General features: G+C 53.7%; 1 protein-coding gene across 5 annotated transcripts; it reads right to left on the minus strand.

The window, feature by feature from the left end:
* Positions 1-11,459: 11,459 nt before the first annotated feature.
* Positions 11,460-23,227, minus strand: POLL (DNA polymerase lambda). Of its 5 annotated transcripts, none has more exons than XM_032116498.1 (9): positions 23,033-23,227; positions 21,804-21,922; positions 21,238-21,535; positions 20,460-20,625; positions 17,404-17,727; positions 16,704-16,877; positions 15,686-15,814; positions 13,543-13,711; positions 11,460-13,232 (listed from the first exon to the last, which is right to left on the minus strand). In XM_032116498.1, exons 2-9 carry the CDS (start codon positions 21,916-21,918, stop codon positions 12,868-12,870), a joined length of 1,740 nt encoding a protein of 579 aa, XP_031972389.1. In that variant the 5' UTR covers positions 21,919-21,922; positions 23,033-23,227; the 3' UTR covers positions 11,460-12,867. The 5 variants fall into 5 exon arrangements, with proteins under 5 accessions (XP_031972389.1, XP_031972387.1, XP_031972388.1 ...); XM_032116496.1 differs by having other exon boundaries at positions 21,804-21,947; XM_032116497.1 differs by having other exon boundaries at positions 22,828-23,227.
* Between the last annotated feature and the right edge of the window lie 16 nt (positions 23,228-23,243).

Genomic DNA, 23,243 nt, shown 5'->3' on the forward strand with positions numbered 1-23,243 from the left:
CAAGCATTTACACTCCCTGTCTAGGGATTTTCCACACTCGCGGTCTCCACAGACGGGGAGGAAGGGGAGCGGCGGAGGCGGCCGTGCCGGGGAGGAGCTGCTACAGGGCCGTGGGAACGGGGGGCGGGGGTGCCCCCCCGAGCGGACCGGACGATGAGCGCTATTGCCTTTCGATTTATGAAACCGTATCGCTGCCGGTGCTTAAATCCCCCCTAATAAATCCTTTTTAAAAGGTCCTCGGCCAATGGAGGGCAGTGATTTATGGCGGGGAGCTGGAGTGGAGGGAGGTTTGGTGGCAGGGTTTGCTGCCGGGGGGGTTGGGGATGTCACAGGGTTGGGAGCCTGACCACTGCTGGGCAGTCCTAAGAAAATTTCCTGCACACCTTTTCCCTGATGTCTGCAGACTTGTCGGATGCTGCCGGTCATGGGATGACTCGTTTGATGTGGATAATCCACGGCATGGATGAGGACTGCAAATCCCTGCTCTGTGCCTCAGTTTCCCTATCAGGACATGGAGATAACAATCCCCCTCCCACCTCTACCTATCCTCAGTACTCACTGGTGAGCCAAATTTTGGAGTGCATTTACAGAAATGTCTTACAGGGGGATGTGTGTGTGTGTGCAGGAGTGTGTGTTCGTTTGCACACACAGGAAGGACCCAGATCTATAAAAACACCCCACACCTCACCCCAAACCTGACTTTCCCATGCACAGAGCCTGTGACTGGAATGAGGAAGGACAGAAGAGAAGAAAAAGAAGAAAAACAATGAAAGAAAGAGTCGTGAGCTTTTCTGGGCTATGGGATGCATGTTCCTCTTCACAGCCTGCCCTTGACCATCCCTGGGTTGGGGGACATGGGAGGGATGGCTCTGTGCAGCCACATTTTCAAACCCTGAGCCCCCCATGTGCACTCAGCAGGGTTTGAGCGCTGCCCATGCCTGCCATTGCCTGTTCTTCTAGCACTGTGTCCAGCCGCAGGTTGGGAACACCAGGGGCTTTTTCCCTGGGAACCTGAGGATGGGATGTGAGCAGGGGAAGCAGCATCTTTGGCCCCATTTGTGTGAGAGCTCCTGGAATCCCATTTTGCAGTGCAAATCGGGGTTGTACCAGTACATCATGGGAGTTGGGTAGATCTGACTGAGATGCCCATCCCAAATCCTCAAAAGCACAACAGAAAGGTAATTAAAGAAAAAGAAAGCAGCCCACCAAGCCTTCCTGCTCTGTACGACAGAGGAACCCCAGAAAAGTACAGAAAACAAACGCCCACTGCCGGGGAAACCCAAGATACCACACACCCGCTCCTCCCAGTCACCACCCCCCATTTCCATGGCAACAGCTACACATTCTGGGGTGGGCACCTGGCCCCCTTGCCACTGAATGGCCTCAGGACCTGGTTGCTTAGGGGTGACATCTGAGGTTTGACCCTCTAGACTTCTCCTGCCACGAGCCCGTCTTGCAGCTGCAGAGCCCTGTCCCAAACCCCTGTTTGGGGGGGGGTGCAGCCCCACAACTCATCCCACACCGCACTCCTGCCCTTGCCCAGCCGTGGAGCAACCCCACTGCAGGGTTTCCTTCCCCCTAGCCCATCCTTCTGCCACGTAGATTTGAGGCCACTCACTTCATGACAGAAGTGGCTGAACTACTCCCCGTGGGACAAACACGCCCCCGGCTCCAGGGGGGTGACAATCTCCTCCATCCTCCACTGGCCATGCCTGCGCCCTGCCCACGTGCTCCCGTGCGCTCTCCCTTATTAACAATGACCTTTCCACCGTGCTCACCGCTGATTCCCCAGTCCCAAATATCTTTTAAATGGGTTTCAGGAGCTGATGCGAGCTCCGTTAAAAGGCCACCGCGTCGCACCCGCGCCGCAGCCGCCCCGCGCCGCAGCCCCCGTCCCCACGCAGTGCCACCCGCACACGCGCTCACACTCTCACACTAACATTTTAATTAATGACAAACGCTTTTTTTTTTTTTTTCCACTCCCCTCATAAGCACTTTAATGTGTGTTCGCAGCCCGGCTGATCCCCACAGCCATGGAAATATTAGGTTGACGGATGTGGTCTGTCGCCAGTGCTCCCTCAACGGGTCTGCCTGTCAGCTCGCCGATGATGACATTAACACGGGAAGAAAGTGATGACAAATGCCCGTTATCAGGGAACGAGGCCTGTGACAAATCGCACGGCGCCTCGCGAGCAGCCCCATTACGCTGTAATAAAAAAAGATGGATGGCTCAGCGCACCGGGGCCCCGCGCTAATGCGATTTCGCCTGGTCTCTCCGGGTTCTAATTAAGGCAGAAAACGGAGAATGAACAGGAGTCCCTGGTGCCCGGCTCCCACCTAGTCCCCTCCCTCAAACGCCCCACGGTGCTGGGCCCTCTCCCTCAGGGACGATGTCCCCCAGCTGCCCTGGTGCCCCAGAGCGTTGGGAGATGGCTTTGGTGGGGATGCAGATGGACAAGGAGCGCAGATGTCTCAGGGGTGTGCAGTAGGGGTGGGGCTGGGGGATCCCTCAGCCTGTGCCTGCCCATCTTGCCTCTGCCAGGTGGGCTCAAGGTTCCTCCATCCAGGGCGAAGGGAGGAGGGGGGACACGGCCGCCGTCAAATGCGTCACTCGGAGACAAATGTCACCTCCACCATCTGCTGCAGCACGCGAAGTGGCGGGGGGAGCGCTGCGCGGCAGAGAGGGGACGGGCGGGACAGTGTCACCCTGGGAAAAGGCTCAGCCGCTGTGGAGCAGGACACCAATACTGACCACCGGGTCCCGTGGGGACAGAGAGGGGTGGCCATTGACGGGGCTGAATAGGGGTCCACGGGATGCTCACAGGAAGCAGCGACTTGCTTTGGGACAGGAGTGGGAGAAGGCAGCTGTGTGGGGGGTCAGTCCCCTCCTGGAGTTCTGTGTGTCCATCCCCACTGAGCACACCGATGGCTGTGCCCTTGGTGACAAGGACATGACCACACCTGCCAGTGAGGTGGGAGCTGGGCCCCTCCAGCACCTGCTGGGGGAAAGGAGGAGTCAGCCCCTGCCACGGGTACACAATGGGGATAAAACCCCCACAGCCCAGGCTGCGCAGGCAGGCACTTTCCCCGCTGTCCCCACACCTCCCCACTGCCACCCAGCTGCCTGCACATCCCTCACCCCCTCCCAGCTCCCCAGCAAGGAGGTAGGCCAGGTGTCCCTCTCCACCTCTGCCCACCCCACATCCCCAGCCTCCTTGGGTGTTTACACAGGGAGAAAGAGATGTGCAAGTGACAACTCATGCCCCGTCCTCTCCCCGCAGATCTGAAGAGCACTCACAGATGTGAGTCAGACTTGTGGGGTGTCTCAGTGGGCTGTGGAGACACCCAACAGTGCCTCTAGTCCAGCTCCTGAGAGAGGAGCAGTGGCACTGCCACCAGGGCCCTTCTGTGTGGCCGGATCTATCCCTGATTGCACCGTGCAGATGTGCTGAGGGTCCACACCAATGGAGTTTTTCTATCTTTTCTATATGCAGGGAAAGTCAGGGTGACCTCCAGCCCTCACCAGACCTGATGAGTGTGGTGCCAAGGGGATGCAGCCCCACACACACTCTACACCCCACAGGACAGCACAGAGCAGCATCTCCTCCTGCAGGTTCTGGTCAGATCAGGCATGTATTTACCTCATGCCAGGCAGTCTGTAGGCTCAGGTTCTCCATTTCTTTGGCTTTGTGGCATACATCTTAATAATTCCAGGCAGGACACAGCAAGGCATGGAGAGCAAGTGGCACAGGGACCTGCCAGGGAATGTCACTGTCCTTGGATGATGGAGAAGGAGGCTCGGACACAGGCTACTCCCTTCCTGGGAACCACACTGGGCTGCTCTGAGAGCATGCTTTTGAAAGTACTTTTCAGTGGAGAGCTGGGTTTCTTCAGGAAGGATTCCTGAATTATTCCTGTCATGCCCTGGGGGATTTATTGGTCATTTCAGGAAGTTTTTTAAGGCTCACACTTATTTACAGCTCCCCATGCTCCTTTCACCTGCCCAGGCCTTCAAAGGGGCTTTGACAAACTTGAAATACTGCTGGAGCAAATCTGATCCCAAATGGCAACCATTGTCAGTGGGAGCATCCCAGCTCTGTTGTAAAAGCTGCTAATCTGAAGCCAGACTCACGTATCTGTTGCTCATCAACTTTTGAATCCCAGACCTAATTTTAGACTTATTCAGAGTGAGAGCTGAGCCAAGTCTTGCAACAGATTCTTCCGGATGAAACTCAACCTCTGATGCTGCCTAGCAGCCTAGATTAAACCTGCTCTCCTGAATCCAGCAGAAAAATAAGTGCAGAGGCCGTGGAAATGATTTTAAACAAATCACCTTTGCTGAGAGCCAGCTGGGAATGCACCAAGTTCCTGTTTTTGCAGCAGGTTCAATCAGGGGCTTGCTTCCCCAGCTGGGATGAGCTCTGGATGCTGCACCTGGACTTGTCAGTGGCCAGTGCTCAACGGTGATGCTTAAGCACTGGCCTCAAGCTGCTGCTGCCAAAATCCAGCTTAGCCTTAAGAAGGACCCTAAAAAAGATGAATCACCCCCATAATATTGCAAAAACAACCTGCAGCGGGGTCATGTGGAGGACTTGACAAACTTGTTGGGGAGGGGTTTCTTAGAAGGATGGGAGCCCTCGCTGCAGCCTTGCAAAGTTAATAATACTCTGTGGCTGAGAAATGGGAGCAGAAATGTGTTACCAGGTGGAAAGCGCAAGTGTCAGTCTGGATACCAGCACACCCCTCAGTTTGTGACCAGCAGCAGGAGCCTGGCAGGACTGTGACAGATCCATTGCACCTGTGGGATGGCCAGGCAGTGCCAGGAGAGGCTCTCAGAGCCCTGCCTGCCCAACCAGGGGGTTGGCAGCCTGCACACCCCAGCCCTTGTCTGTGCTGTTCACCAAAAATGAGCCCTTCCCAGCACAGGCAGGCAAGCAGATATAGCTTATCCCTGGGAAAGTCCTAATGCCTTACTCAGATATGTTCTGCTGTTCTGCCCCTTCCCAAGCAGAGAGCAAAGGCATGGTGCCAGCAAAAATGTTCTCCCTTACTGCTGGACAGAGGGGAGCCCAGTGTGTGGCCAGGAGTGGCCTGAGTGTCTTTTTGCACCCCCAAGGGCTCTCCTCAACCCACTCAGACCACCTAAGGTGGCAGGTCTGGCTGGCATCATCCTCGGATGGGGAACTGCTGCTTGGTGGGTACATGAACATCCAGGTTTATAGCCATGCTGAGGTCCCACCTCAGCAGTTGGTGCAGGCAGGGATTGGGGTGGCAGCTGATATAGCTGTCCCCAGAGCTCAGCTCCCGTAGCCTGGCTGCATGCTGAGCTGGTTATCTGCTCCAGCTGGGAAAACAAATGGGGCTTATTGCCAAAACACACAGAGAGTGTGCTGAGATTGGGCTCAGTGACACAGGGCCCATGTGCACTGGGGGTCTGGGACCTGAAGGTGAACCTGTCCCGGGAGGACAGGAGGGGTGAACCCCCCACAGGAGATTTCTGTACCCTAAGGCTCATGGATCAAGCAGAAGGTGAGAGGAACCAACCAAAGGGGACATTTCAGGCCACCTACAGTGGCACTGCCCTCTGCTGTACCTGTGTCAGGTCCTCCTGGTTCCTCACCCTGAGTCCTGGGCAGGAGGTGAGCTCAGACTCCTAGTGCCCTCCCTGGCTCTGCTGCTGATGTTCATGAAACCACCAGTCCATGCATGCCTCAGTTTCCCCCCAACAAGGAGCCACCTCTCCTGGCATGATACCACTGACCCAGAACATCCTGTGGTTAAAACAGAAGCAGAGCATGGTCAGAAAGAGAGCTCAGGAGCAGGGGACAGGGTGGAGGGGATATGCTGGGAGCCTCACCTGCTCCACCCCTGCTGTTCACCACTCTGGGCAGCTGTGCCATTGGAACTGGGATCCTCAGCACTCGCTGTTCTGCATCCCCCCTCCCTGACCCATACCAGCCACTTCACTTTTGCTGTAGCTCCACTGACCTGCCATTAGTTACAATGCCTGAGCCCCAGCAGCAGGTCAGCACAGGCTGGCCCAGACATAAATCAGCTCCCTATGGGCAAGGAGACTTGGGGACCGCAGTGACAAGTGCCCACCACGTGCTGCAGGACCCCCCCCGCCTTGGTCCTGGGATGCTTCCCAGGCATGGAGGCCTTAACCCCATCCCATCCAACCAGGCTCCCTGGGGATCTTGCTGTCCCACCAGCAGGTCCTCAGGTGATGAGAAGCACTGTGTCACAGAGAGAGGACAAGGGACTTCTCAGAGAGAAGCTACATGGCTCCCCAGAATGAAACAGCGGGCTGAGACCCTAAAAGCCCAGATAGGAGGTGTCCACCACAGAGCTGGCCACAGGGGTGATCAGGGGTGATGGCCACAGGGGTGATGTGTCTGAGGGGTGACACCACGGGGCTGAGAGGACAGTCAGCTGCCCTGCTGGGGGAGGATCAGGGTGAAGAGGGGTTTCTCTCCCGCCATGGCGCTCTCTGAGCTGCCCAGCCCAGCCCAGCCCAGCCCAGTCCAGTCCTGTCCAGTCCAGCCCAGCCCAGTCCAGTCCAGCCCAGCCTCCGGCTCCCTGCCCGTGCTGCCATACCCGGTCCTCCAGCTCCCTCTGCTGCCGGCGAGGACGGCGGCTGCCCGAGCCGGCCGGAGCAGCGTCTTGGCTGCTCTGGGTCCCCAGCAAGGTCTTCAACCACGGACGACAGGGCACCTGCACCAGCATCTCCCAGATGCCCCCCGGTCCGCTCACCTGGAGAAGGGGGGCGGGCAGAGGATGCTCCCAGCACGCTGCGGGAGACGTGGGACACCCAGCCCCAAGCAACCCCCAGTGCAGGTGGGCAGCCTTGCCAGAACCAGCGGGTGGCTGTAGGCCCTGGAGACCCCATGGAGGGATGGACTGCGGCAAGATCTCAGCCTCAGCACTAGGCACCACGCCGAGACTGAACGTCCAAAGTGCAGGCATTTACAAACTGGTCCTTTCAGCTTAGGTGATTTCTTTTCTCTGGGTAGACATGTGCGTTCATGCCATGCACACTGCAAGTATCAGGAGCTGCTGAGCAGCCAGTCTGTTTCTTTTTAAAACTTGACAGAAGCAGGTAAATTATCCCCAAGTAACAATTTACCATGAGAGGAGAAATGTCAGTGCTGCTGCTGCCACTGAAGCTGGAGCTCCTGCCTCCCATTCCCCACGGTGACGGGGAGCCTGAGTTATGGCCCTGTTGGAGAGACAGCGGGTTTGTAAATGCCTCTGTTTGTGCTGTTTTCCAGCCCAACCAGAGCCCATTGATCACCGGGACAGGAGTGAAGCCAGCGAAGAGAAGCAGGAGCTGGAATGGTGGAGACACGCAGCCAGAGCCGTGCCAGGAGCTGAACACATGCAGGGATGCTCAGATCTGGCCCTCTGCATTCTTTTGCCTCTGTGAGATCCCTGGTCTAAGGACACAGACTGCTTCTTTCACCCCTTGGACAAGCTCATTTGCTTGGCCAGCAGCTGCAAAAGGATTTAAATCAGGAGTCCATGGTACTATGGGGGAAGGCCCCTGTGCCAGTGTGGTGCAAGCACAGAGCCTCATGGCACATATATTTGGTGTGAAAAAGGGCTGGTTTGGGGGTGAGGAGTGAGCCTTTTCTTGGCCACATCACACAGCCAATAAATGCTACCAAGGATGCTCAGGAACTGGGATGTTATTTGCACCCAGAGAAAAACAGACCCTGTCCAAAGGAAAAACAGCCTCAGGAAATGCAAGGAAGGAAACTGAGGCACAGAGTGCCCATGTGGTGTGCAAAGACATCCTGGGATTCGGCCCGGGCCTCAGTACAGAGGAATCCTTTTACAACCTCAAGCACTTGCTGTAGCACAGCCAGTGCTGAGATCTAACCTGAGCTGCTCTGAGTGAACTTCCCCCAGGCAGGTGAAGGAGGAGCCCTGTCTGTGCCCAGGGTCTGACATAGACCTGAGCATCCTGGGCACCCACAGCCCCCACACTGCAGCAGCCCTGCAGCACCTTCCCTGCAGTGAGTGAACCACGGGACAGGGCAGGCATGGGGGTCATGTTGGAGACAGCAGCCCCCAAAACACGTTCCCCAGAAGGGGCTGACATGATACCGACACAGCCAGGCACATGAGAGCTGCTGTGATTTAGGCACATGGTTGCTGCCCCATGGCAAAGGCACTCACTGGCTCCCTGAGCCCTGCACAGAGTTGGGCTGCTTCGCACAGAGGTTAGGGATGGCCAAGGGGCTGTGTAGAATCAGGACACTCTGCTCATGAGATCCTACCAGGCAGGCTGCTTCCTATAGCCCAGACAGGGAAACTGAGGCAGGGAGGGCTGCTGGGATTCAGGGAGCATGGGAAGGTGGCAGTAGGCTTGTCCCAGCTGCACCAGCACAGCTGAGCCACAGGGAAATTCGCTTGTCTACCAAGCATGAAGCCCCTGTGCAGACCACTCCCATGGGACTGGGGTCACAATCCCCTCACCATATGGGAGGGATGATCCTGAGAGGGCACCGACTCCTGGCTTTGCTCCTGCAGACACAGGCTCAGGCTCATGCAGACCAGGCAGGGTTCTCACTCTGCACCCACTGGCCCTGAGGATGCCCCACAGGGTGCTCTGCCCTCCAGGCCTTCTCCAACCAGGCTCCGTCAGCTACACCCCAGCAGCCCTTCCCTCACGCTCCGCACCACGCCGACGTCACCCCGGCCATTAATAGCACTTGGTTAATTAATTTGATGGGAACAGCAGGGACCACACTTTGCATTTAGTGAACTTCCGAGAACTTCCAACCTCATCTTCATAATTGGCCTCATAAATTCGAGGAAAGAGAGAAATCAGCAAAGCCAGAGAAGCGCAGGAGGCAGGAGAGGCCCTGCACGCGGGAGGGCGGGCGAGTGCGTGAGAAGTGACTCTATTTGGTGTCCTTATTTAATTTTATTGCACAGATCCATCTTCGCCCGCCCCCTCCCTGCCTAGCCCTCTCTCTCCCGCTCTCCCTGCTGAGTTCACCTAATCATGATAAATTCATATTCATTTCCCTGCCTGCTCCGACAGGGGGAGCAGCGGCTCCCCTACATTCACGCAGCCATGCTGCCATTAGCAAATATTTACTCATGAATACAAAGTGCCAGAGTTAGAGGCCAAACTACCCTCCCTGCCCCCCTTTTTCCCCAGCCCCCTCCCACCCCTGCACCAGGATTTGCAGGACAGCTAAGGATGGGTGTCCTTCCCACAGGGTAGGGAGCAGGGTGGGAAGAGCTGCCTAATGCCCAGAGCTTTTTCTTCTTCCAGAGTTGTTCTTCCTTTTCAATAAGGGAGGCAGAGAGATGCTCGTTGGGGGACAGGAATTGCCTGACACCCTAATCTGGACTCACCTTCAGGGTGCAGGGATGGCAGGGTGGCAGGCTGGGAGCAAGGGATGCTACGGCAGAAGCTGAGGGCCTGTCCCAGCTCCATGACTTTCCACTCGGTCTCTAAGTGCTGCTGCATTTTGTTTTATTTTTAATTTTCAGGATGATCAGACCCACCGTCAGGGAGAGCAGGAGGGGGTGTGCTGGGGAGGGGGGAATAGCTGAAGCTCCTTCCTGGGAAGCAGAAACCAGGCTATACCTTGCTAGAGACGCTTAAAACCGTGTTTGCTCTCCCCAACTGCACCCATCCTGGGGATTTAGCACCCACCTCTTCCCACAAACCCAGGTACCCCGTCCCTTGTACCTTCTTCCCAAGGGTGACATCCCGTGGTTTAGAAGAGGCAGGAGGTGTGCTGTGACAAGCGTGTGGTCAGGCCCTGCCTTGCTGCAAGGGCAGCGATTAGAGGTGTAAAGAGGAGCAGGTGTGGGGCAGCTCTGTCCCCTCTGCCCAGGGCAGGGCTGAATCACAGCGGGCAACACAGCCCAGCCCCTCATGTTTCTCCGCTTGCACCAGGATGAGGGAGAAGCGGGAGCCTGCAGCATCCAGAAATGCCACCCCCAGCTGCTCTGGACAAGCTCCATGTCGTGCTCCTTCACCTCCTGCCCCTTTCGACCCCCACAGCTACACCGAGGGGAAATGGGCTTTATCCATCCGTAGCCCACCTGGCTGCAGTTAGCCACAGGAGGGCCCTCTGCCCCCTCCAAAGAGCCTGGGCAGGGATGTGTGGGGTGGGAGGGGACGGACAGACACCCGGCTCATTCCCTCACAGAGCGGGGGACTGGTGGGATTTCTGCCCCAGTGGCCTCCACATGACACGAATGTACTAGGGCCACCCCCCCTGACATTTCCCAAGGGACTGGGCACAAAGTCTTGCTCCTGAGGAGCCCTGACCCCACACATCCCCATGTCCAGCCTCTCCCTAAGTAAAAGCAGGACAAACAGCAGGGTCAGGCGCTGCTGCAGCACCCCTTCAGCACCTGTCTGTGAACTGTGGCCCTGGAGGAGGGGGTGACAAAGGAGAAGGAGTAGGGAGCCAGCAGTGCCATATTTCCCATGCCATTACTGATGTCTTCAGCACGTGGCCCCACTGAGAGAGGCAGCCCCGGCCCTGCAGAAGCAGCTTGCCCTGGCATCCAGAGCTGGAGGCAAACCTGAGCTCATCAAGGCACAAAACTGAGCAGCTCTGCACTGAGCCCTGCATTCTGCTTCAGCCCAGGCAGAAAAAGGCTCATGGCCTGTCAGACATAAGGCAGCCTCCCCATCTAACCTTGCTGTGGGACAGGACTATCCCCAGCCCTGGACAAGGCCAGATGTGGTACTGCCCAGCCAAAGCTGGCTGACTGTAAGGATGGGGACCCCTTTCCCTGAGGGGTTGTCCCTGGGCTGCACAGCCCTCCTGGGGACAAAGAATTCGCCCTGGACCTGACAGGCCCCTGGTCCGAGGCTGCCTCCCCTCTGCTCCTGGATAACCCAGCTCAGTTCTCGCTGCCCCTGTGTCTCAGCAGCCCCTGTCCTCCAGCTTCTCCAACTCCCTTTCAAGCCAATCATTCCTGCTGCTCATCTCCATGTGCACCCTTGACTTCCAGGATGTTCACATTCCCCTTGGATAACTAAAGCATTTCCTTGCTCAGGAGTCTGAGCTGTGTTCCAGGCAGAGAACAGGACACAGAACAGCAGCCAACTCCCACATGCTCTACTGTTTGAAGAATATGAAAAAGCTGACAGCAATCCTTTCCTGACTCCACACCTGAAGAAAGAGCTCAACCCAAGGCTCAGAACTCAAGAATCGCTCCTTTCTCTGGGAACAGCCAATCCCAGCTCAGCCATGTGGCCAGCTGGATGCCAGGACAGAGGATGGTATGGAAGGATGGTGGCCAGCAACTCCCTGCCCTGAGAGCCAGAAGTGCTGGTCCAACAGTGTGACAGTCTGCACTGCATGTTCTCCACCTCCACTGCAACCAGAGAAATGGGCCAGCACAGGAGGAGCTCCTGCTAAGCCACAGGAGAAAGTCCCAACAGTTGCAGTGCAGAGAGCAAAAAGACACAGATACCAAGGGAAAAGAGAGAAGGGATTTATTTATTACACTTCAAATTTCAAAGCACCAAGACAGGCCAAAAGACATTCATTTCCCTGAGGTGTCCCAGCACAAATGCCACTGCTGGGGTCTGGGCCACCCCAGCAAAGCCCCAGCCCTGGTGATGCCGAGCAGCCACAGGACACCTGGTTTGCGCCTGCCCGAGCAGCAAACGTGCAGCTTTGTCTTGCTATGTGCAACAGGGCCAGATCCCCCACAAGGGAGCAGGAGCCCCGGGGTCCTGGCACAAGAGATGCCCACCGTGGCACCTCTGCCAGGAGCAACCACTGCAATACCTGTAACAGACAGAGCACTCCACAACTCTGGGAAATTCATCTCCACAATATAAAATAGTGCAGGTTTCCTGAGAAATAAAATTCACTCCCATGGAACAGGTGGGACCAGCCACAGGCACATGCATACACAAACACACACACACACTTTCCCTGATCAAAGACCAGATGACTCCATGGCTTCCACATAAAAAAAAAGGAAAAAAGCTTTGCTTTGCCCAAATTAGAACTTAACTATTTCCTTGTGTTTCTCTCTGTCTCCATGACTCCTACAGACAGACACACAGCCCTGCTGGGTTACATTCAGTGCCATTACATTCAAATCCTTCCTGAGCACAGCTCCCCAAGCTGTGAGTTCTGTTCCTCTCCTGCACTGAGAGGAAATGAGTTCTTGGGCCAGACCAGGGCTCTCAGTAAATCTGGAGGATCCCCAGCACACAAGGCTGGGAGCAAGCAGGCACAGCACCTCAGGTCCCTACGTCTATTTCAAGGCTTAGCTGGCACCAGAGAAAGCTGGTGGCAGTCACAGCAGCCTGGCCCTGTGCAGTGGGACCCACCAAGGGACACATCAGCTCAGACAGGACACAGCAGCAGCACAGGTTAACTGCTTGGCTTGTGACTCCTGCAGTAGCAGCTGCCAGCAGTAGTGAGAAGGCAGAAGGCCCGTCAGAGAGCCAAGCTAGAAGCTGTTACCTTCATTCACAGCTCAGGACAGAAATTTTGGAGTGTCAGTGCTTAGACACAGAGGAAGATGCATCCCACTTCCCTTGTTCCCAAGCACTGTCAGGGGCTGGATCACAAGGTTCTGCAGCCCAGTCTTCCAAAGCCGGGAACAGCAGGGCCAGGGTAGCTGATGGGCAGTGAGTCCTTCTGGTAGTTGCACCAAGACAGCACTTCCAGTGTCGTTCCAGCCCACAGCCTCTGCTGAAGAAGCCACAGAGCTCTACCCAGCAGCCAGGCCGCAAGCTTGCAAGGAGCCCCAGTTTGCTGGGATATGTTCCTCAACCTGCAGGCACCACAGAGCAGCACTGGGGAAATCAGATCCTTCAAAACAGTGGCACAGCAGTGAGCCCAGGCTGACAACCAGGCATCACCAGTCTCGTTCCGAGGGCTCCCGGTAGGGCAGCCCCAGCTGAATGAAGACATCTCTCTCGGTGGGAGTGGGCAGAGTGTGGCCAGACGACACCTTGGCACCCCCAGGGCCTCGCACCACGGCCGAGCTGAGCGCGTGCTCCGACAGGCTCATGCCCTTGGTCTTGGCCAGGGCGCGCATGGAGCGGTTGAAGTGAGCCGAGCCCGTGAAGTAGAGCAGGGCACAGGCGAACTCCTGGTATGGCACCACGATGATGTCGAGGCGGCGGTGACGCTGCGCTGGCCCGGGCAGGCGGCACACGCCCAGGTACTTCTTCTGGTCACCATTGTCCTCCTGACTCACCAGGTCATCTGTAAGGAAGCCTGGGGAGAGAGAACAGGCCAAGAGGAGCTGAACGGTAGAGACTGACACCTCCATGCTGAACTCCCCACTGCCCAGAGAGCAGCAGAGATGTCTCATAACGCGCTGTGGGACCCCAGGGATAACGTGCTGAGCTGCAGCACTATTCCCTCCTTAACACTACAGCTGAGCCAGGTCCATGGGCAGTAATTTCAAGGACTAACAAGATGTCCTATCCTTGGGAAAAGTGATCACCTATCCGTCAATGAATGCCATCCACCTCACTGCCTCCTCACCTTGGCCATTCTAAGAGCAGCTTCCCCACCCTCTTACCGCTCCTGCGGAGGCTGTCGAGCAGCTTGTTGAACACCCCACGGTGAGACTGCCCATCCGGGTGAGTGACCAGCACATCCACATCTCCACAGGTGGCCTTTCCCCGACGGTAGGAGCCACAGGCCACACACACGAGGCCAGGCTTCAGGGCCAGGGCAGCTTGTCTGACCTTCAAGAAAGAGGGATGAGGAGTCAGACACCAGCCTCTTCATGCCCGTTCCATCACGGCAGCAAAGGATCTTGTGCCTGCCTTGAGACCTGTCCTGCATCTCCAGAGTCTCCATACACTTGACAGGCATGGCACACTGCCCCACCAAGAAGGCTGGCCTGCTGTCAGGCAAGGAGTGAGCCAGGGTGGCCTCCACCCCGCCCTGGCAACACCCAGCAGAATGCCACACTATCCAGTGATTGACCATCACCTTGTGGGAGCACTGGATTGGGACAAGCAGGAAGATGCAGCACTGCTAAAGGGGCAAAGTACTGCAAAGCTTTCAGAGCCTTCCGTTTCTGAGACAGCAAGAGGTAAGAGGTTTTTCAGCTGCCCTACAGGCACAAGGCTTGCCAGCTCTACCCACAAAGAGAGTAAGTTCAACAGGTGATAGTCACAGGTCCTGTTTCAAAAACAGGGATGGGCTCATGAAGTGTCCCCAGCAGGACCCAATACAGCAGAAAATCTGTGAGTACCCCTTGGAGTTCATTTCTGCCGAGACTTCTGCCTCTGCAGGAGAGCTAGGCTTCCTGACCCAGAGAAAGCACAATTGTCTCAGCATTTTATGTTTGGATGCCAACACGCTGCTGCCAGCAATCACACACATAATCAGAACTTCTCCTATTACAGTCTTCTCCAGGCTGGACCCCAGCTCCTGTTTTGTGCAGACAGTGCTAACTCTGATGGCTTCATTCATTACATGTTTAAGAAAGGCTCCCAAGTCCCTGGACAGGCCTAAAGTATTCTTGGTCTGATTGTGCCAATCACCCTGCTGGCAGCAAATAATGAGGGGCTCAGCAATTCCCAGTGATGAGGCCATCACAGAGGCTGGGGTTCAGCAAGGCAGTGTCTGTGCCCACAGCCCCTTGTCACTCTTGGGGATCATCCTTCATTAGCAAGAGATAAACCCATTAACCTTTGCCCCAAAGGTGCTCCAAGAAGCCACAAGCCTTTCTCATGCGGAGCAAGCCCTCCTCTGGTGTTCTTGCCCCCCTTCTGGCTTTAAATGAAGATTTCTAGAAAACTCCCAGCCCCACCCAAGAGCCTAAAAGCTCCTCAGATCTCACTGTGACAGGCAGCACAGACAGTGACTAATCCCTCATTCTCTCTCCTGGGCCTGGATCAGAGGAGTGTGTGTGTGTATGGAGGGGAGCACAGTAATCCCATCAAGATAACAATAGACCCACTCCCAAGAGCCAGCTCCTCAGCCCAGCCTGCCTGGGAAAGGGACCACTCACCACCAAAATGGCTAATCCGGCACACAGGACTGACACCCCAGCAGGAGCCTGGCAGGAGGGTATTCTTCGTGGCCAGGCCCTGTGGCCGAATGACAGGGTCACACTGGCTGCTGCTTCCATGGTGACTGGAGAGCACAGGGATAGCAATGACAGTGTGTTCCCCAGGCTCTCTGCTCACATTAGGGTTCACTGGCTTAGCACCCCATAGTCATGGAGTGCCAAGGGATCCTAGAGCAGCACTCGTTTGCAGCCTGGATCCCCTTTGCTTCCAGCAAGGATATCCACCCTCTGTCCTCTGACTGACAAGTGGATCACGGGGTGCTCACAGCTTCCTTTGGAGGAGCAGCACCAGGGAGACCTCAGCTGAAAGCAGACATTCCAGACATGATGAGAGGCAGGAAAGCAGAGCTGGGAACCTGCTTATCCATGCCACATGCAGCCTTTTTCAAAGCAGTGTGTACAACTGAGCCCTGTGAAGTATCCTCCTCCTTGCCAGGCACTCACACTGAACTTTCTTATGGGCCAAGGTAGGTGCCTTGTGTGCCCATGCCCAGAAAGGGTCCCCCAAGCACTGACCCCACTCAAAGGAGAGGCTGAAGAGCTCAGCTGTAACACAAGGGCCATTTTCACAGCGTCTACCTTCCTGTCATGTCCCAGCAAGTACTGCACTCTGAGGGCCTGGGGCCAAGCTACTCACAGTCTGCTCTATTTCTGCAGCTTCCTCCCGAGGCATGCGCTCCAGGAAATCCGTGTAGTGCTTCAGTCCCACAGCCTGCTGGCTGGTCAGAGTGGCCTTGGTGCGGATGTCATCCAGTGTCCGGAAACCCTAGTGCAGACCATGTGCTGATATTCAGACACCTACCAAGACTTTGCTCTTCACATACTTTCCACCAAGATTTGGGGAGATTGTATTTAGCCTGTCTCAAGCTTCTGAGATCACATGTAGAGAACACTTTAGGTTCCTAAAAGAAGGGATTTTGGCAATCCTACTACCCATTCACATCTCTAATCTCCACCCCTTCTCTGACAGAAGGCTACTGCTCCTAAGGCATGGTGTCCCTACAGCCTGAAGGAAAACACATACTGCAAGTAAAGGAACACATACAATATCCCAATGAGGGAAAGCCAACAGCATGAACACAACCATATTTTTAAGACAAGCAAGAATCCAGTCACAAACCAAACACTACAGGAAACCAGGCTTCATCAGCTCGTACTCAGGAGACAAACTGCTTTTAAAGAAGGAACCCATCCAGTGCACTGGGCTGCTCCTATTGGCACAATTATTTCAACCTCACTTTTACAACTTCCAGACAAGATGGATGGCTGCTCTGACAGCTACAGGCCAACAGCCAGCAAGTGCATCAGGAGCTTTCATGGACAAGATGCCCTGATTCAAGCCTGGCTCTTAGCAATGTCATTGCCATGACTAGTGTGACATGAGCTCCAAGGAGTGATGCTAGAGCAGAGGCAGCATGTCTCCCACTCCTCCTCTCCACATCTTTGTCCTCTACCCACCCCACCACAACTAAAGTCTCAGCTGGGTGCTGAGACACAATGGGACCCAGCCTCATAGGTCCTCCCAAAAAACCAGATTTAAATCTTACCTGTAGATATTGGCAATTTAAAACCATTTGTGAAAGTAATTCTCCTACACTAAGCAGCGGTCTTCAAATCATAACCTGAAAGCCTTGTATGTAAGGCATTGAACTTACCTGCTGGTACCACATCTGAGCTGTCTTGACCCCTGCTCCCCAGATGTTGGAAAATAACTCCAGCACAGGCACTCTCTCACTGATGTGATCCAGCTTGCGCAGGTGCCCACTCTCCAAGATCTCCAGGATCTTCTCTGCCATCCGCTTCCCAATCCCAGGGATTTTACAGGCTTCCTAGAAAGAAACCAGAGCTGCTACTGGAAAAGCAAAGACAAGCTGAGCAGCTGCTACTGACTCACAGCCTGGTTAGTCAATTGATGAGTAAAGGGTAAGTGGCAGGACTAGTTCTGCCTGACAGCCTCCTCTCTAGCCCAAACTTACCTTGGTTTGGGCTAGAGAAGTGGAAAAGGACAAGTGGAAATTCAAGTGGAAAAGGACAAGCCTGCAGAGTGGGACTGAAACATGAACACACTGAACTGCAGGACTGCCACAGTCCATAAAACTCCAGTTAGTTTTATGTGTTATCTCTACTGGTGGCCAGTTGCTGTTGATGAAGAGGAAGGTGAAAATGTCCCTGCACTGTGTCCAAGGAAGGCATTTATCTTGTGAGTGTTCAGATCTGGCCCTAAAATGCTCAGATTCCATTTTTCTGCTGTTCTGAAAACACTGTGTGTGGTCAATAAATCCCAACCAGCACTTGCTATACAACTTCCATCGAAGGTCTACCTCCCTGCTCCACCCCCCTGGGGAGGTGTTTTACCTGGTAGGAGGTGACTGGTTTGTGGTAGCTCTTGAGCGCGTTGATTGCTTTGGAGTAGCCCAGAGCTCTCCACTTGTCTCCCTGGACAGAGTAAGCCTTTGCCAGCACTTCCAGCTTCTCTGTGATGCATTGGTTGTGATTTTCCTTCTTGGTGTTGGAAGACTGGGCACAAACCCACTTGCTGGGAGGCTGGGCCACTGTGTAAGAGCTGTCACTGATCTCCTCTGATGATTTCACAGGGTAGTGGCCAGAAATCAATGCTTCCAGATCTCCCTGGGTGACACCAGCATCTTCTCCTTCACTGTCTTCATCATCAGAGTATTTCTTTACAGAGAGATCAGAAAGCAGCCATGTGAGAGTAAGTGCATGCCTCATATGTCCCTTTTGGCACAGGCTACTTCTGAGACTAGGAAGCCAGAGCACTGACCACCCTCCCTTCCGGGCACACCATGCTCCAGTTGCCACCTCTAGAAGTGACTGCCTCAAGCTACACATGCACATCTCACAGTGCACAGGAGACTATACTGCTGTCCACCTGTGATTCAAGCACACAGCCCCTCCTACAGCCAAGTCCCTGAGATATTTTAAGAACACCTCCACAGTGCTTCTGGTAGCAACCTGATCCACTGTACAAACACGGGTCTGAACAGGGTGTTTGCCAAGGAGTGAAGAACTGGTCCATATGGCTAAGGCAGGAACATGGGATGAAATATCAGAGACAGCTTCCTGAAAGGGAGATACTCTCAGACAGGGAATATTTCTCAAAAGGACATAAGTGAGTATCACCATAGTGAGTATGACAATGCCAAAATCCCTGGCTGGCAGAGATCCTGACTCCCTACTCCCACTGGGAAACCTTTAGCTCGTCTGGTGGCAGCACAGGCACATCTCTCACATTCAGACTCAGCAACTTCTACCCCATGATGCAGATGACAGGAGATAGGCACTGAACTTTGTTTTCAGTTTACAGACACAAAATCTCAACAGAGTAGTAAATTAAAACCCCCTCATTTTCCCCATGGCTATCTGCAAGAGAAAAGGGGGAGGAAGGAATGACACAAAGGACTCCACATTCCTCAGTGACAGAAGAAAGAACCAATGTATGCATTTGCTGATACCCTCAGCATTAGGATGCCTCTGTGTAGACTTAAGAAACAATGAGCCTTGGCTTCAGGTAATGAACAAAAGGGGATAGAAGTGGAAAGCCGCACAGAGGCTTTGTAGACTGCTTTGCTCACTGGGGTCCCCATCTCCCCTGATGTATAAACACAGGAGTCTATGAAGATCCAAGAGTTTCCATGTCATGGAAGTAACTCTGAGCGGTGCAGGGTTGTTTGGGATCAGTCCAGCAATTACATGCAGCACACCATGTCCTGTTACGAGTTTCTGCAGAGTGTCAGCCTAGTCAGAGCCACATCCTTACAACCTCTGGTTCTGCTGGCTGAGGAGGTAGGAGGTCTGGAGACACAACTCCTGCAAGATACAGAGCTGAAGTCTTTCACCAAAATAGACAGGATGTGTTTTGCAGTCTTGTTTTATAACTCTGAAGACTGGGTCAGACTGAGGATTTGACAGACTAAATCAGTTTGTCTTGAAATGCAACTCCCTTAAGATGCTGTTCTCTCTAAGGGCAGCAAAGCCTCAGAGTGCTCAGGTAAGTCAGTAAGCCCCTTAAAAGCATTTAAGGACACGTTATCCAATCACAATGCAAAGAACTCTGCAGCTGGAGCTGGAAGCAATTCCCATCCTCTTGGCCAGCAGTGTCACAGAGGTGAAACAGCCCTTAAATCCCTGACTCTACGCTTTGTCAGCAAAGCTGATGGACTCTTTACAACCACATGTGCAAAACCAACTGGTAGCAATTGGCTACTTGAGAGGGAGACAGGCAGCCTGGGTTGACAGCCCCAGGTTCACAGAGAGTAACAGCCACTGCTTGAGGCTGCCTTGCAGAGACTGCATCTGAATGCCAGTCAGAAAGTGATTGCTACAGTCTGACTGGTAACAGGATTTCCTCAAAGGAGTTTACATCCAAAGGCAGAACTCCCCGATCAGTCCCTGTTTAGTATGAAACACTGGCACGCTCATCATTTCCTAGAGAAAAAACATCCACCCAAGCTGGAAAAGACTCTGTGCTTAAAAAACAGAAGCTACTTCTAAGCTAAGTTTCAGCTTTACTGTTGTAGTTGGGTCTCAAGCAGCTGTCTTTAAAGTCTCAAGGTACCCAACTCCTCCCCAAGTCACACAGTCTAAGCTTGGGACAAGGGATTTTACTGAAATGTCTACAAATGTGGCTTTTGTGTCCTCAGTGAGCTGCCAGGTAGAGAGCAATTGCAGGGTTTTCTGCAACAAAAATTTGTGTTGCAAAGCAGATGCCAGCAATATAAGGGAGCTGCTGGGGATGTTTGAGGTAACCTTGCTACAGATAGATTTGAATGACACCAATGCCCAAGAACTCAGCAAACTTGAGCAAAAATACAGAGAAAGGATGGAAAGCTAACAGCAGGCCACAGAAGCTGACTCACTGCAGAGGCCACTAATAACCCAACACAGGTATTTTAAGAACACCTCCACAATGCTTCTGGTAGCAACCTGATCCACTGTACAAACACGGGTCTGAACAGGGTGTTTGCCAAGGAGTGAAGAACTGGTCCATACGGCTAAGGCAGGAACATGGGATGAAATATCAGAGACAGCTTCCTGAAAGGGAGATATTCTCAGACAGGGAATATTTCTCAAAAGGACATAAGTGAGTATCACCATAGTGAGCCTTGGCCTGATCAGAGCACCAGGACTGCTTCAGCTGGAAATGTTCTGATGGGAACAGCAATTTAAGGGGCATTGTTTTTATTCTGAACAGCTAAAAAGGACAAAGAGAAGCAGTAACCATGTCCACAGCCTGAGTCTGGCCACACAACTCACTGAAACATCCAAACACCTTCCCCTTGCTGAGAAAATCTCACATTGTATCCCTGCAGGGATCAGGGATGCTCTTAGCCAGGAAAAGCAGCATGCAGGATCTGTTCACAAGGAGATGGATCTGTGCAGGAAAGCCTCACCTCAGCCAGTTGCTGCTGTCCAAGGGTGCCCAAGCCTTGCTGTGAGGAATGTTCCACCTGTGATTCAGTATTTGGTTTCACTGCTCCCGTCTCTGCTGGGGGCTGGATTTTTACTCTGTCCAGGATCTGCTGCTGTTCTTTCTGGAACTCTCCCTCCTCCAGGTACCTGCCATGGATTGGATGTCTTAGTACAGGGGAAGGAGGACTTCCCAGCCCCCAGAAGTCTGACCAAGAAATCCTTCTGCATGTTTTGGACTGGACCAAACAACCCATATGAATTGTACTCTCTCAGATCACAGATTAATTACTCTGGTTTTAGCTCAACTCCCCAGTTACCATCTACCTAGCTGACCTGCAACTTCCACTCCTACCTACCTCATTCTTAGGCTCTCTCTCCAAAACTTTGCCAAAACATTTTGCTCCTAACCTGTGCCTGCTGCTCCATTCCTTATTTCCTCTTGTGCCTAGTTGCCAATTCTCTACCTTTCATCTGCAATAAGTAAGAAACAGTATTTAAACCTCAGCATTTTTAAGAGACATCTTGTTATCACTGATGGATCAGGAAGATGTGCCTTTAGTGCCTGTAGCAAGTGAAAGGACTTATGGTAATATGTCTGGGCCCTATTACATGTTTTGCTACCCCACAGAACTTTGAGTCATGCTCACAGGAGCTGCAAGGAGTTGCAGTCCAAGATTTTGAGCAGAGGTCAGATTTTAGTGCTGTGCAGTTTAGGATAGAAGAACTGCAGGGAGGGATGGCAGTGTGGCATTTGCATACCTGGGAGGCATAAAGACACCATAGCCAGCAGTACTCAGCAGCTTCTGGTCTCTAATGCAAGCACTCAGCCAGGATGCCTTCACCAGCTGCAGCCCCGGGCGCAGCCTGGTTAACTTGAGGAGCCGAAAGGCGCGATCGCAGTCCATGTCCTCAGCCACAATGACGTGCGTCACCTCCAAGGAGAGCTGGCTGTGTACGACACCCCCGTTCTGGACAATCTGCCTGTGGAAGATCTCAGCCCTGGCCTGGCCAATGCCGGCTTGCAACACGTAGGCGATGACTGGTTTCAGCCACTCTGCTGAGGAAAGCACAGGGGCAGGGACACAGTGACAAGGGAAAGTGCCCCAGCCCAGCAGGGCTACTACATCTCTCACACAGGACTTGATGGCAACAGCCCTGGCAGGCAGTCTTTGGGGGGCTCCAGCTGGACACACCAAAGCAAGCTGGACATGACCTCTACAGAAAAAACACACTGAGGGCCTGAAAAAGCCTTTGGGGAACAGCACTTGCAGTTAACAAGCTGGGTGTAAGTATTATATCCTACATCATAGGGACACAGGACTTACCCTCAGGTATTTCTGTTCCTTCCTCTTTCAGGATCTTTGGAGGGATGCTTTTCCCCGAATCATCCCTCACCTTCTTCCTCTTGGGAAAGGCTTTGACAATCCCTCGTGGCTCCATAGGCCTGGTGGGAAGGTTAGCAGCAATTGCTAAATACAAATGAGAAAGAGCAAGGTTGCTTAGATCTTACCTAATCACAACTCAAGATTCACTCTTGTTGCTCACTGTCTTTGTTGTCCTGAAGTTCTTTTTTTGTTGTTGCCTTCCAAAAATGCTCAGCCTGAGGGAGGCAACCGAAATCAAGAATTGCAGCCCTAGAATGTCCTAGAAACCTCTACAGCTGAGTTCTTACAATGGAAAACATTCAACTGCTTTAACATTTTAGAGCTCCTATCTGCTCAGCCAAAAGAAGCAACTTCATTTCCCGGGTATTTCTTAAGCACATTCCCAAGAGACCTCTTGTGCCAGGGCTGAAATCCAGTCACCTATTGAGATAAAACAGCTGATTGACACCAAGTGCTTCACACAGCCACAAGAGGAAAACTCCCAACTTGGCTTCATCTGGATACAGCAAATTACTAAAGACTAACTAGCCGAGTTCAATATGGGTACAACTGCAGCTTTACCATTACAAGCCTTGGCAAAAACAAACTTTGGAGCTTGAACTACCAGGATAGAAGGAAGCTCAGTTTTCTGTAGCCCAGTTTCCTGAATCACTGTATATGCCAACAGCCCCTTCCATGTGGCTGCAGCGTTGAGTCAACACCAGCTTGGTTTCCTCTCTGTGCAGCACTCTGGGTTTCGCGTAGAGGTTTCTCACACACAGTCCAACACAAACCTATCCTTACAAACCTGGAAAGGCTGAAAATGGTCCCACCTGGCCATGGCTTCCTGCTATGGTCACCTTCTCATCTGAGCATTAAACATAACCCTCTGAAAACCAACCCAGAGCTCAATCAAGTCCTTGCTTCTGCGAGGAAGAGTTCAGCTCCAGGGGAACAGAAACCCTGCTACGTTTCTAAAACTCACCTTCGCTTTCAGTTTTCAGGTCGTTTTGACCAAAAAGAGCCCTCTGGAAACAGTAATCCTTTCTATTACATAAAGAAAAAACCCAGACCAAAAGCCCGCCAAGGTTCTGGGTGCCCAAGTACGTTCCAGGGCTCAGAAGTGTGTTTCTGCAGGCTGTATTTTAACTCCTCTAAAGCACAACCCACGCGCCGGGTACCAAACCTGCCTTGCCAGCCTCCTCAGGCCGTGAAGGTTTCAAGGCCACCAACCCGGGGCTGGCAGCAGCCACAACCTCGGGGCAAGAACGACACCCCAGACCTCGCGGCTGTGCCCGGGCGAGCCGAGGGCAGGCGGGAGCCGAGAGGGCGCAGCCGGAGAGCGGAAGGGCCCCGAAGGAGAGCGGGGCCGCGGCCGCGGCCGGGCAGGGCCGCGCTCAG

The sequence above is a fragment of the Corvus moneduloides genome, chromosome 8, assembly GCF_009650955.1.
Source record: "Corvus moneduloides isolate bCorMon1 chromosome 8, bCorMon1.pri, whole genome shotgun sequence".
In the NCBI taxonomy this organism is placed as follows: domain Eukaryota; kingdom Metazoa; phylum Chordata; class Aves; order Passeriformes; family Corvidae; genus Corvus; species Corvus moneduloides.

Excerpts from the sequence above, each read along its gene's own strand:
- POLL (XM_032116498.1), bottom strand. The coding sequence starts at position 21,918 with ATGGAGCCACGAGGGATTGTCAAAGCCTTTCCCAAGAGGAAGAAGGTG. Across the intron at positions 20,626-21,237 it reads GGTGTCTTTATGCCTCCCAG|GTACCTGGAGGAGGGAGAGT; the intron begins GTATGCAAATGC and ends AATCCATGGCAG. Across the intron at positions 16,878-17,403 it reads AACCAGTCACCTCCTACCAG|GAAGCCTGTAAAATCCCTGG; the intron begins GTAAAACACCTC and ends GTTTCTTTCTAG.